General features: G+C 41.1%; 1 protein-coding gene across 1 annotated transcript in view; it reads left to right on the top strand.

Moving 5' to 3' along the window:
* Nucleotides 1-13,477, top strand: part of SPEF2 (sperm flagellar 2) — a 179,011-nt gene that overhangs the window by 138,494 nt on the left and 27,040 nt on the right. Inside the window, 2 exon segments of the mRNA XM_061187701.1 lie at nt 7,155-7,261; nt 7,966-8,148. Coding sequence (XP_061043684.1) covers nt 7,155-7,261; nt 7,966-8,148 — 290 coding nt within the window.

A 13,477-nucleotide genomic window follows, 5' to 3' on the forward strand; every position in this document is an offset into this window, starting at 1 on the left:
CCCATATGAAAATTAAGTTTTCATTAAGATAGTCCTTACTGAAAACAATGGAAAATTAAAAATGCATCATATACTGTCAAATATGGTATATAAGGAGTGCTTATATTCAGCACTCCTTTCCTTGTCAAATTCTGCCACTTGTCATGATTCCAAATCTCCTTTGGAAAAGGCAATAATTAGACATAAAATACCATTTGTTGACTGTCACAAATATGCCATAAAAAAATGACCTTATATGTGGTAATCACACAAGATTATGCAAAATGTAATGAAACAACTTATCATGCTTAGCATTTTTCTTGCCACCCAGCACAGATCTATACTTCAGAATTTTAGAAGCAGCTTAAGTAAGAGAGAGCCTGAATCACCAAGACGTTCTTTCCACTGACTGCCCCAAGAATCATTCCCATGAGCATAGTCCCAGCATAGAAGGGATTTAGTGAGTATTTTCAGAATTATGTCAGTAGCCAATATTGGCATGGTGCTAGGCCCTATGTATCAGCCCCCATAATACCATTTCCACGTTAATACACTTCTTGCCCATGGCTGGATGAGGAAGACCCATCCATGAGTAAGGAGAGTCAGATAGCTCTTTTCAAATCCCCCTCTTGTCAAATGACTGTAGTATGACCTTGGGCAAGTTATTTAACCTCTTTTTGTCACACTTTCCTCATCTGGAAAATGGGGTATTTCATGGGACTGTTATGACCATTAAAGTAATTAATGTATGTAAAGTGTTTTAAAAGCGTCTGGTGCATTGAATGTGCAATTTAAGTGTGAAATAAGCCATTATCACTTAATTATATAATTACAGTAATATTACATTATTATATAATATATACAATATTGATACAAACTATGCTTATTATTATCCAAAATGTGAGCTCGGTATCCTGAAGGTGCACATACCCTAGTAGGCACCTGCAGCATTACCCTAGAACAATTTCAGAAAAAACCCACAATACCTGGTGGAATTGAACCATGAGGTATGCGGCTCCCTGGGGACTGTAGCATCCAAAACAAAAACACTCATTTTGTGTACTGCAGTAAGCTCTGGGTAGGTACATCTTGTCCCAAACATCAAGTGCCAGCACATCAGGAAGACAGTCTTTCTCCAAGGGAAGCAATTTGGAGTCTGTTGAAACTAGAACACTTTTGCAGTGTTCCAAAGTCTCCACTTAAACCATAAGAACTCCTTTTCCTTGTAAGCCCATCAGTACTTTATGTAATACCTATAGAGATTCAGTTCATAGCTATTTTGGCTTCTGCTGAGAGGCTATCAAGAGAGAACACCATCCAGCAAATTCTGTACCCTCACTCCTTCAAGGAACGCAGAATTTAGTTGTTCAAGGCCTATAACTTTGTTCTAAAAACTGACAAGGGTCCCTCCTTCAAACTCCTCTTAGAGACCCTTAGAATCAGTGACTGGTCTCAGAGACAGGGCACAAATTCAGGAAGTCTAGGCTGTACTGGCCAGGCTAGATCATCCAGCTACGTGGTTTTAACAGGAATTCAAGGACGAAGTAGTTGTTGCTGCCTGTGTGGGTCAGCAAAGGCTGTAGCCCATGGGAAATTTTTGGATAGAACTTTCCAGGAAGCGAAACAGGGGTGGAGTATTCCAGGCACCGGGGAAAATGGAATCTACATTGAGATTTTGACGTTGCATGACATATTTCTGTGATCTGAATCTAAGCAAGCGGAAGGAGATTACCCGCTGAGAAAACCACAGGGCACCTGGGGGCCACACTCCTTTCTGCTCTGATCCCTAGATTTTGCCACCTGGTTGAGCTATTCCTGTCAATAACATCAGTCCTTTCTTATCATACCTTTTCTCAGAAATCTTTCTGTATTTCTTGATTTGTGTAAGTGTCAGACTAACTTAATCACCTTTCAGACCAAAATAGGGGGCTTACTTACCTGCAGATATATAGTATCATAGTTTTAGAATTTTCTCAGAGATGCTAAGCCTAGGAAAACCCACAGAGCTTTCTAGTTACTCCGTTCAGGGAACAAGCCAGGTACGCTGACCCCTGCCTCTTGGTTAGTTGAGGCTTTTAGGGGAGACAGTAGCCATCTGCCGCTCTCAGAAACAGTCTGATCGTCCCTCAAGACCATCCGGGAAGGATGCCCTTCTTGCAGTAAGTTGGCCCTACCGCTGCCAGAGAAGACGGGGCTGAGGCAGGAGGGGAGAGGCGTCCAAAGCAAATCCTGCAGACACACTACCCTGCATGTCCTGTGATGCTTGTCTTTCACCTCGGGAAGGAAATGACAGCAAAAGGCCGTGCCCCTCTCCTGCCTGGAGAAACGGATTCTAGGGGGAAGGAGACCATAGCACCCTTTGCCCATAGGAGAAACCTGTAATATGAAGTGTGTAAACGTGGAGGGTAGGACTGCCTGCTAGCGACCGCCAGCTTCACCACATATGACCACTGTGACATCGGACAAACTAATTAACCTCTCTGTGCCCTAGGTTTTTGACCCATAAAATGGTGATGGATACTAGTAGTTGGCCTACTTTCTTAACTATAAAATAGGGATACTGGGTGATGACGATTAAATGATGTAAAGCACTTGGCATACTAACCAAAATGCCTGCTAAGTAGTAAGCACTCACTAAGATTGTTCCAGGAATAATGAGCAAGTGTAGGGGGGGCAGGGATTAAGCAAAACTGCAGGTAGGCGTTGGTGATTACTTAAAATAACCACATGGAGTTATTTTAAAGGCAGGAATTCTCCAGATGTTGTGAGTTGAGTCACCAAAAAGCAGAAAAGGTCTCAGAAGCTTGACCGTTACCTCCAAAAGAGGAACAATCAATTTTTGAAAACTTGACTTAAAAAATACCCTTGGCTTGTGTATGATAAGATACTAGATCTTATGTTCTGTGGCCTGTGTCGTAAACACGGAGTGAAGTCGAAGGCAAATCAAGTGAGGTTTTTTTTATGGCACCGACAACTTCCGGACTGAATTTCTCAACGCGCACCATGTCAGCGAGGCTCACGCCAAGCCTTCCCTCATGGAAGCGACAAGCGGTTCCCCAGGGAGCAGAACCACCACGGAGCTGATGGTGAGGACCACGAGCAAGGTCACCCTCGGGAGCGTGGAGAACTTGTTCCCATCCTGCCACGCCATCGCCAAGACCGGACGTCCCCTCAAAGATTTTATCCGGATGTGCTCGTTGGATGATATGAAGGGTGATGATATTGGCCAGGTATTCAGAACGAACAAATCGGCCAGAACATTTACATAGTATATTGCTGAAGCAGAACGGAGAACTCTAAGAGAGAAATTAGAAAAAAGTAAGTTTTTCTCCGTCCTCAGAGATGGGATCCCAGACAGTTCAGTCGAGGAAGCCGACCTTGGGTACGAGCAGTGCGTGTGTGCAGGGAAAGTACACTGCCAAATCGTTGGGGTACAGACGGGGGAAAAGAAGGGACCTCTGGCAATAAAACATGCCACTGAGAAAACTCTAGAGAGAAATCTTCAACTTTGACTGTCGAACCAAGACTGGGCAAAGAAACTGGTTGGTTTCGCAAGTGATGGTGCCCCTGGCTCAGAGCGAGAAGACGGCAGCGGGGTGGCCCTGCTTTTAAGAGAAATCCAGCCACGTGCGCTGACTGTGTATTGCTCTGCGTATCATCTCGAGGTATCTTACAAGGCGGCGTTCCAGAGCGTTCCCCTGTACAACGATGTCAGAGACCTTCTCCGCAGCACTTACCACTTCTATCACAATTCTCCTGTTCATAAGAGTACTCTGGTACTTTCAAAGGCCTTCACCTTCGACCTGTGATACCTTCTCAAGTAGGAGGCCGGAGGTGGCTTCAAGGATTACAGGCCTCCCTCCAGAACCTTCTCAAAGGATATCAGTTGTCCAGCAGCTGCATTCGGTAAGTAATTTTGAAATACTGTACTATTTTAGTTTTTTCAGAATAAAAAGAATACTTTTACTGAGCCATTTGAAATAATAATTTTGAGAAAGATAAACCACTGTTTTTTCCTAGCCCATGTTACAGACAAGGGAAGGCAGAAGTGACACCAATCATCAGAAAGCTAAAGACCTTCTAGAGTCCCTCCTACAGGCAGACATTGTTAAATTTGTCCACTTCTTGCTGGATGTCATTGATGTCCTCAGCATTCTGTCCCGCGTCAATCAGAACAGAAACTCTTCAATTGCTGATATATTTGCCACCCTAGAGTCAACACTGGAAATGCTCAGAATATATCAGACAAGGTGAGGAGTCCAGGATGATCTGAGAGTCAATCCAACCAGACAGATGGACTTGGGAAACCATTTGCTAGGTGCTTTTGCACGTAACTGTCTACTTGGGGGATTTTTTTTTTCCCTCCCCAGACCAGGGCCAAAAGAACGCCTGGTGGATTCAGTCACACACTTTCAGGGTAACTGCCTCCTCGGGGGAAAGCGAAACATTTCTGACATGAGAAACTTGGTTTTAACACATCTTATCAAGAGGCTGCGAGGCTGTTTCAGAGATGTCAACCAAGATGTGGTGAAAGCAGCCACGATTGGGAGCTTTAAACTATGGCCAGCAAAGATAAATCAAGGTAACGTATGAACTCCGGCTCTGAATCTGTTGTTCTTTGATTGTCTGTATACATGTCTTTAAGATATGTGACTTTTTGTTTGGCGTATTGATTGCAGAATTTGGAGAGAAAGAGGTGTCCATCCTGATTGCACATTATGAACCAGTACTGGAAGCTGCCAAGGTGAAAATTTAAGAAGTAGACACAGAATGGAGCATGTTGAAATTAGAGATTTATGCTAGGTGAGCATAAGTAACCTAGTTGATATTTATAAATATTGGAGTAAAACTTAGGAGTCTCAATCTTTTACATTTTTCATTTTTCCCCCTAGATTTCAGAACATCCGCAAATTGCCCTGGGATTTTGTGAATTCTGTTTATTTACACAAGTATCCGAATATCCTAACACTCGTGGACCTAGTGCTGAGCCTCCTTGCAAGTTCAGCTGAAGCAGAACGTGGCTTTAGTCAGATGAAGGGCACTAAGTCACAAATGCATGCCAAGGTCAAGGCTGATAGCATGACAGATCTCCTGATAATTCAGTTGAATTCTCCAGACATTTATAACTTTGACCCTAGGAAAGCCATTCATTTATGGAATACAAGAACACCATCTTCAACTGGTGACACAAGAGCTATCTCGGATTGTTCATCAAACTCAGAAAGGCTTGACGAAAGTGATTAGTAATGTGACAAATGTTGACCTCATCACTGATCATAGCAAAAAGAACAATTTTCAAAAACCTGAAAGTTAAAAGTAAAAGTCACCAGTCTTCATATCAAACACAAAAGGCATTTGGCATCATCCAGACCTACAGAGCAAAAATCCAAAGATTGGTTTTCCTCTGACTTTCTGATTCTAGTTCTATATTCACACATTCTTTCACATTCTTTTGGTGAAGTATATACTTCTAAGCAATGGTATTATTTTGATGTCATCTTTCTGAGAGTTACTGCTAAGGGTAACTAGACTATAATTATGATCTGAGTTCCTTTAGGCCTGGCTTACAATTAACTGTTTTTCCTGGATAATTCTAAATGATGGTCGCATTAGGTAACTAACTTAGGGCCAAATGGAAAGAGAATTGTTTTTGATCTGTAAACAAAATTTGTAAGCTTATCTGTTTCCGCTACTGCATTATATGTGAAGGCCATATTATTATATGCCTTGGTCATTTAAGTAACAAGGCCAAATATCAAAATAGTTTTCACATTTCACACTAGAGTTCCCAGATAAACAATTCCTATGTGAACTGAAAGTATTTTCTTACACTTTGCTTGCACCATAGCTATTAGAGACAGTGGAAATATTTTACATATCTACCAGAATTTTTAAATACTTTGAGCCTCTTTATGGTTTCAATTGAGTTTATTTGTGGTTTCATCTTGAGAAACATGAATGGTTAATTTCTAACTTGTCTGTAAACCAATATAGTGTTATGTAAAGATCATTTTACCAAAAGTTCCACTACCTGGGAAAGTTATTCTCATCTCTATAAAATTGGATACTCAGGTTTGATCAAAAAGGATAGAGAATTTATTTCTGAACAACCTGCTGGATGGCCAGTCTTATCAAAGAAAGAAAGATTCTGCTCTTGCTACCCAGAAAATTGCCTTCCAGATCTGAACCTTGTGCATGTTATTTGAACCACTGAAATTTTAAAAGGATTACTACATTTTCCTAAAGGTTAGAGGAAATGATAAAGTTCATGTTGGACTTTAGAAATGCTAAAAACTTAGATATAGGAAGAAAACTTTGAGATTCTACATCTACGTTTCACTCTTTTTATTCCTAAACAAAGAAGAATAGCTATATACTCTGGACCTGAAAGATACCCGAAAACATGTAGGAGTGTCTCCTGGTTCTAGAAGGTACCGACACTATGGGAGTTAAACATTTTTTAAGCAACTACATTTATTTTGCTTCCCTATTTCTTTTTTAATGCATGTGCATGCAATTTGAAATGAGCAACAGACTAAATAAACATCTCAAGGTAAAGTAGTTTAGTGTTTAAGAGCAAAAGGCTTTAAAAGGTTAGTTATCTTTTATAAAATATATCACAGTGTTTGAGCCAATTAGATGACTAAATTAGCACTTCCAATCTAGTAATTTAATAATTCAAATATCCCGACATTTACCAAAACAAATATATTCTGATCTAAAAAAGCAAAATGAGGATAAATGTGTTACCTTGATCACAGTGGTGATGTGCAGGCGTTTGAAACACTTTTATCCCATGTTTACCAAAACATTTTACTCTAGCACCCTGCTGAAAAATAGGAGCCCTTGCAGTAGTTTTTAAAATTCAACCTATTCTGAGTACAAGGTCAAAGAAGACTCCAAACTAAAATATAAAGCCTCAGTATCTTACTCAGTCTGAACAATTTATTACTCACCGAAAAAGACGTGCTGACTTAGCTGAGAAACAACCGTGGGAGGAAATCAGGAAATTGATTATTATTTTTATGTTTCCAAAGTGTCTTCTGTTTCTCTAAAGGCTAAAGTTTTAAAGAGAATGAATAAAGTGATTATACAAATATCCATTATTTGTTCTATTTTAGTGAAAGAAACAAATCACATAATAAAATGGAAAAATATTTCTCATTGTATTTTAGGCATAATAGGAAACAAAGCATTTGCTGACATTCTGCTGGATTTGGTAACCCTGAATCTTGGAACAAACAGCTTTCCTAGTAGTTGGATGAACCTCACTCAACCTGAAGTAAGCTTCTATTTTGTTTAGGTTTCAAGCTTTGAGAATTCTTCTTCTTTAATCAATAAGTCAAGAGTTTTCAAATAACCAGTACCTGCACAGTATCCGACATTTAGTAGCAGCCAATAAACCTGGATGAACAAATGAATGAACTTCAAGTTAAGGCACGTAGTATGTTCATGCTCAGTATTTGAAAATGAGTGATGATGCTGACAGTCAATGAAACATTACAGAGACCATGAGGCTCAGCCAGTGAGTTTGTATTTATTACTACCAGATGGAGTGATCCTAACTAGTAATAGTAGATGATTCTGGCAGTGCTTGCTTTTCCTTGTATTCTGTTCCTTAAGAAAACAAAGTGGTTAAAGAGTATTTCCCTACAAGCTGTAGAGCCCTCCCACACTTGTAATTATCATCTTTATTCCGTCTCTGTTGAAAAGGTACAAAGTGTACTATAGTCACAAGTGTTAATTCCTTGTGTAACAATAAGCAAAAACCACAAATGTCAAGGAAGCAAAAAATCAAAAACACTAAGTTCTGTCTGGTGTGGATTGCTTGGTAGAACCTGAGGGAACAAAAGTGAGAACTGACCCTATTGGCCAAGCTAAAATCTTACTTCCTTCATCGGAATCTCTTACTAAGAAACACGAATAGGTAGAGTGTCACAAGAGAGTCATACAAACATTCCAGTGGCATTTCCTGTTTTCTTCTAGTTGCAGGAGTTAACATCTTTATTGGTAACAAACTCGGAGTTCGTGGACTGGCGGAAATTCTTGTTAGTAGTCGCGCTGCCTTGGCCCATTCCTCTGGAGGAGGAGCTCTTGGAGACCCTGCAGAGATTCCAGGCTGTGGATGAGGAGCACCTGGGCACAGTCACTTTCGAGCAGTATATGCAGGTCACTACCAGCCCCTGGTGGCACTGATCCTACCAGAGTACTTCTGACCTAAGAAGCTCCCTGATCTCCCAACACCAGGTCTCATGGCCCATGTCTAGGCACCTAGAGGCAGCACAGGCACTGTCCAAGTCCCAGGTAGAAGTCTGGCTCCCACCCCCAGGGAAGGGTCTGAAAATGTCAGAACTGCTTGGAGAGCTAAGCGTTCTGAAAGAAATCACAGAAAACATAATTGTCCTCCTACCAAGTGGTTCTTAACTTTGGCTGTACATTAGAATCGCCTGCAGAGCTTTTAATCAGCCCAATGCCCAATACCAAATACTCCGGGAGTAGCAACAGCAGTTACAATGAACACAGGGAAAGGGGCAGGGTTTTTTATGTTTTTCTTTTGGTCACAAGCGTGGTGAATGATGAGGTGGTTTTTGACAAGTTGAGTTTGAAATGTCTGTGGGAAATGCAGACAGAAATGTCCCATCTGATACGGCAGATGCAGAAGCCAGTCACCATCACGTAGGCAGTTGTTGGAGTTATGAATGGACCAGATCACCTGAGGCAAGTGTGTAAAGTGATGGATAATCCAGGAACATGGTACCTGGCCATTGGACTTGTAGATAGGATGTAACTATTGACCTTCACCAGAGCAATTTTGGGAGAGTACAGAGTCTAGATTGCAGAGGAGTAATGGAATAAATAGGTCTTTAGGAAGTGAAGATAAGACAGTCGATTCATCTTTGAGAAGCTTGAGTAAGGAGGGAGGAAGAATGAAATGCCATAACTAAGAAGGGCCTGAATGACTTATTTTGTGTCTACTAATCAAATTCATCCTAATGCTCACCACTTCACATTGCTGGTAGACACGAAAGGTGGAAACGTTTATAAGGTGCTGATTTTGAAACGGGGTGATAATCTCTAGGTGCCTGTAGCTCGTGTATATTTCACCATTGAAAGATCACATCTCTTCCTGCTTCTCTTTTCTTCCTTGATTAATGGAAGACATGCTCATAGACAGCCCTGACGTTCCCACGCTCAGACAATTGAGCCAGAGGAAATAGCACTTCCACATCGAAGAGGTTCTTCAAGCCTGATCAAGAAAGGTGCATAGCTGATTGGGTTCTAATTTACATACTTCCCAAGTAGAGCACTTTGTGAATTCTTTCACTGTCCTGGACCTGGGCTTACAACTTATAGAGATGTTTTGTGTAAAAACATAAACAGCAGGGCAAAACTTACTCCATTTTCTTGTTGGCTTAAGATTTTAAAAAGTGGGCGCTCGTGAATGTACCAACCTTCACTCTTTACAGTACGTGCCAATGAACACAGGTTATCAATTTAAACATCTTTTTGCACAAACGTGAGACGAACTTAGGTGTTGGTAATTTGTACCACAGTGCTGAGCAAAACCAGAAAGCTCCCTCACCAAAAGTGTGAATTTCTTAGAGAAAGTTGGCTGCTGCATGAAACAGAAACTCAGAAATACTTATCAGAACACTGCCTGGGTTTTGGGAGCAGTTGATTTCTGAACTCTGCCCTCTCAGCTTACCCACCCAACGCCCACTCCTCAGGAGGCTCAGGACAAGGAGACATTTGGAGAGGCCCGCTTGACCTCCCCACGTGACTCACAGATCTCCAGCGCTCGCCACATCACACACACAGAGTTCTTTCATGGGACTATCAAAACAGCTAGTAGGGCAAAATTTTATGATGTGTTAAAAATGCCGCCTTCGAATACAGTAGTCAAATAGTACAACTACATTGCTGAAATGAAGTTCTCTGGGGAATAAATAAATAAATAAATAAATAAATAAGCTCCCTACTCTGCTTTTTATTTTGTCTTTTTTCTTTTCTTTTAACTAACTGCAAGTTCACCATAACCGCCACTTAAGAGTGTGCTGATTTCCCCAGCTTCTAAAATGGAATAAGATACAGCGTTTGGAAGCTGCTGGGGTTGCATACCTGGGCTAAGCCACGCGAGCATAAAAGTGCACCTGCCTTTGCTCCAGCCCTATTGCAGCCGTCACACTCTTGCCTCTGTCAAGTGTGGATGTTTAGTCACACTCATGCAGAATGTTTTGATGGTGAACTCTCTCGACTCATCTTCTGTCAATGAGAATGCAGGTTATCATAGGATTAATGAGTCAGATGTTCTAGGATCCAAACAGCGCAGCACTTGTTCTCTAAGGAAAAGTAAACTAACCTAAAATTCTTTGACCATATTTTAGCAAGAGAGTACAAAGGACATTTCCACATTTCAAGGATAAATCACCTGATTCTCCAGTGGGGCAAGATGTGGTTGACTGAACCTTGCTTGATCAATTTAAACCCAACCCTACATTCACGTTTAACATTTCGCACTGCTAACGTTTTCATGGATGACTTTTTAAAAAATATAAGTTGTTCTCTGATTAGGTTCTTTCTTCTTTCTCATGTGACCCTCTTGTATGTGAAACACTTTGAAACAGTTTCCTAATCTTTAAAATATCATCTATTTTTTAAAAACTAACATGACTGAATTCTTGGTTTTAAGAATAAGGGAAAATTCCTGTGCGTTGAAACAACTGGATATGGAATTGATGGTTGAGAAATCAGGGATGAGTAGGAATCCTTCTTTTAATATTTCCTCTTTATCACTGGTTTTCAGCAATTTGATTATTGTGTACCTCGGTGTGCTTTTCTTCATATTTCTTTTGCTTGTGTTTCACTGAGCTTCTTGCACCTGTGGGTTTGCAGTTTTTGTCAAATTTGGAAATTTTTCAGAAATTTTTTTCCAAATATTTTTTCTGTACTCCTCTCCCCCATTCTCAAAATCCAGTCACATGTTTGTCCCACAGGTTGCTGATCCTGGATTCTTTTTTCTTTCCAATTTTTTTTCTCTCTGACTTTATTTTGTATTCATTTCTACTTCTTCATCTTCTAGTTCACTGATCATTTCCTTTGCAGAGTCAAATCTATTATTAATACAATCCAGTGTATTTTTATTTGAAATATATTTTTTATCTCCTTAAGTTGGGTCTTTTTTATATCCTTCATTTCTCTCTTCATTATATGCATTTTTCTCTGTCTCCTTGAATAAATGAAATATATTTAGAACAGCTAAATGAACATCCTTGTCTGTTCATTCTATCATCTGTGTATTTCAGTGTTTGTTTCTATTGATTGATGTTTCTTCTGACTATGGGTTATATTTTCTGGCTTTTTTGCATGCCTTTGTATAGGATGCCAAATGTTATAAATTTTATATTGGTGGGTGTCCAATTTTGTATACCTTTAAATATTGTCGGGCATGCAGTAATGTTATTTGCAATCAGTTTTATCCTTTCAAGGTTACATTAAGATAGATAAGGGTGGGTCCAGAGCAACCTTTAGTTTAGGGCTAATCTAGCCCCACTACTAAGGCAATATCCTCCTGGGGGTGCTACCCAATGCCTTGTGTATCAGGAGGTCCTTCCACTCTGCCGGGGGGTAACATTTTCCCTGGTGGTAACATAGTCCCAGCCCTGTGTGAGACTCAGGAACAGTTCAGCTTACTCCTTTCCTGTGGTTCTTTCTCCAGCTTCTGGCATTTTCCACACATACATCCAGAGGTTGGCTTTCAGTCAAGACTTGAGGAGATCTTTCTACAGATCTCTAGGGCTCACCCTCTCTTTCAGTGCATCTCTAGTGTTTTGCCCTGAAAATTCTAGTCATCGTGGCCTCCCCCAACTCCAAATCTATCTTCTCAACCCAGGATGACATGCCAGCTCTATTTGGATGCCTCTCCTGACACTGTAGCCTGAACAATAGTTGGGCTCCTCATTGCTCTCCTTATTTCAGGAATTACTGTCCTGTGTTGCCTGTTGTCTAATGTCTGAAAATATTATGCTACATATATATTGGTCATTTTTTTTATTGTTTAAGGCAAGAGGGTAATTCTGAGCTTTGTCGCTCCATCATGGCCTGAAGCATAAATCTTACCTACATTCCTCATCTCTCTATTCTCCATGGAGCGGTACTTATGGTCCACAGATTGGCCACGGGGCAAGGACTCTTCCTGGTCAGTGCAAGGCACTTACATTCAAAGCCTGAGCCCGTGCTGGACCTTAGCTTCTTCTGTGTCTTCTCCCTCACAAGCTTCTGCATGGCCAGCACTCCTCTGTTCTAAATGAAAAGAAAACCCGGTCTTCACCTCTGGGGGCTGCATCCCCTTACAAGCTACCTAGTGTCACTCCAGCCTTCTCTCAAAACACGGGTGATTCTCGAAGGAAAGAAGGCACAAGCATAGGCCAGAGTCAGGTTAGGCTGGTCAATGGTTCTTGGAAGTAGGCAGTGCCGAGGGTAGATTGTCACTCTGGAAGATGGTAAGGGAGAAAGACCTAGGAACAAGATGCTTATGTATATGAAGTGCTTGCCATGTATAAAAGTTAAGCTTGGCAAGACACATTCTTCGAACCCAAGGAATTAATACCTGATGTTCAATAGCAGACATGAATGAAAACACCCAAAGGAATGAACTGAATGCCAAATATCTGGTATAAACGAGTCAAACTGGAGTTTTGAGGAGACATCAAAGAGGGCTTCCCTGAGGAGGTGTGACCTAAGCTGGGTCTGGAAAGATGAGTAGGTTTACATTGGTGAACAGGTAGTCACCTCAAGTAGGAGTAACGATGTGAGCAAAAGAGCAAGAGTAGGAAATGGTTCTAAGCAGAGAATGACATGACAAGATTAAAGTTTTGAGAAAATCGATATGGTCAAATGGTCTGAGCTGAAACAAATAAGAGAGAGACTGGAAATGAAGACAGCTCCGAGGTTGCTGGAGCAGCCCGTGATGGAGGCAAGGAGGCTGTACACCAGCGTGGCAGCCGTGGACGTGAGAGGAAAGGAGAGGGGGCGAGGCATCGCCAGATGGGAACCTAGGGATTTGGTAATTAGTGTCAGACATGGGCTGAGAATGAAGGTTGTCATTAAAAAGTAGGTCCTGAGCTCTTGATTCAGTCAGTCACTCACTCAGCAAAGATTTCCAACACCAACAATCTGCCCCAGCACCACACTCGGCTCTGAGAACAGAGAGCAACATGAACAGGACACGAGCAAGATGAGCTACTGGAGGGCACTGACCCCTCCAAAGTACTGCTATGCAAGCAACATCCAGGGCGGGGACCCCCAAGCTCCGTCGCATGCTCCAACAGTTACAGTATAGCAGGCATCCCAGTTTGTGGGGTTTCATTTATAAATTATTCACGTGTACTACTGCACTAATGCATTCTATACATTATCAAAATTTTTTAAATAAAAATTACAAAAGAATGAGATCCAATACACGTGAATGGAAGTTCTAGTATTTTCTCCAGCATCCCCA

Source organism: Eubalaena glacialis, chromosome 4 (assembly GCF_028564815.1).
Source record: "Eubalaena glacialis isolate mEubGla1 chromosome 4, mEubGla1.1.hap2.+ XY, whole genome shotgun sequence".
Lineage (NCBI taxonomy): Eukaryota > Metazoa > Chordata > Mammalia > Artiodactyla > Balaenidae > Eubalaena > Eubalaena glacialis.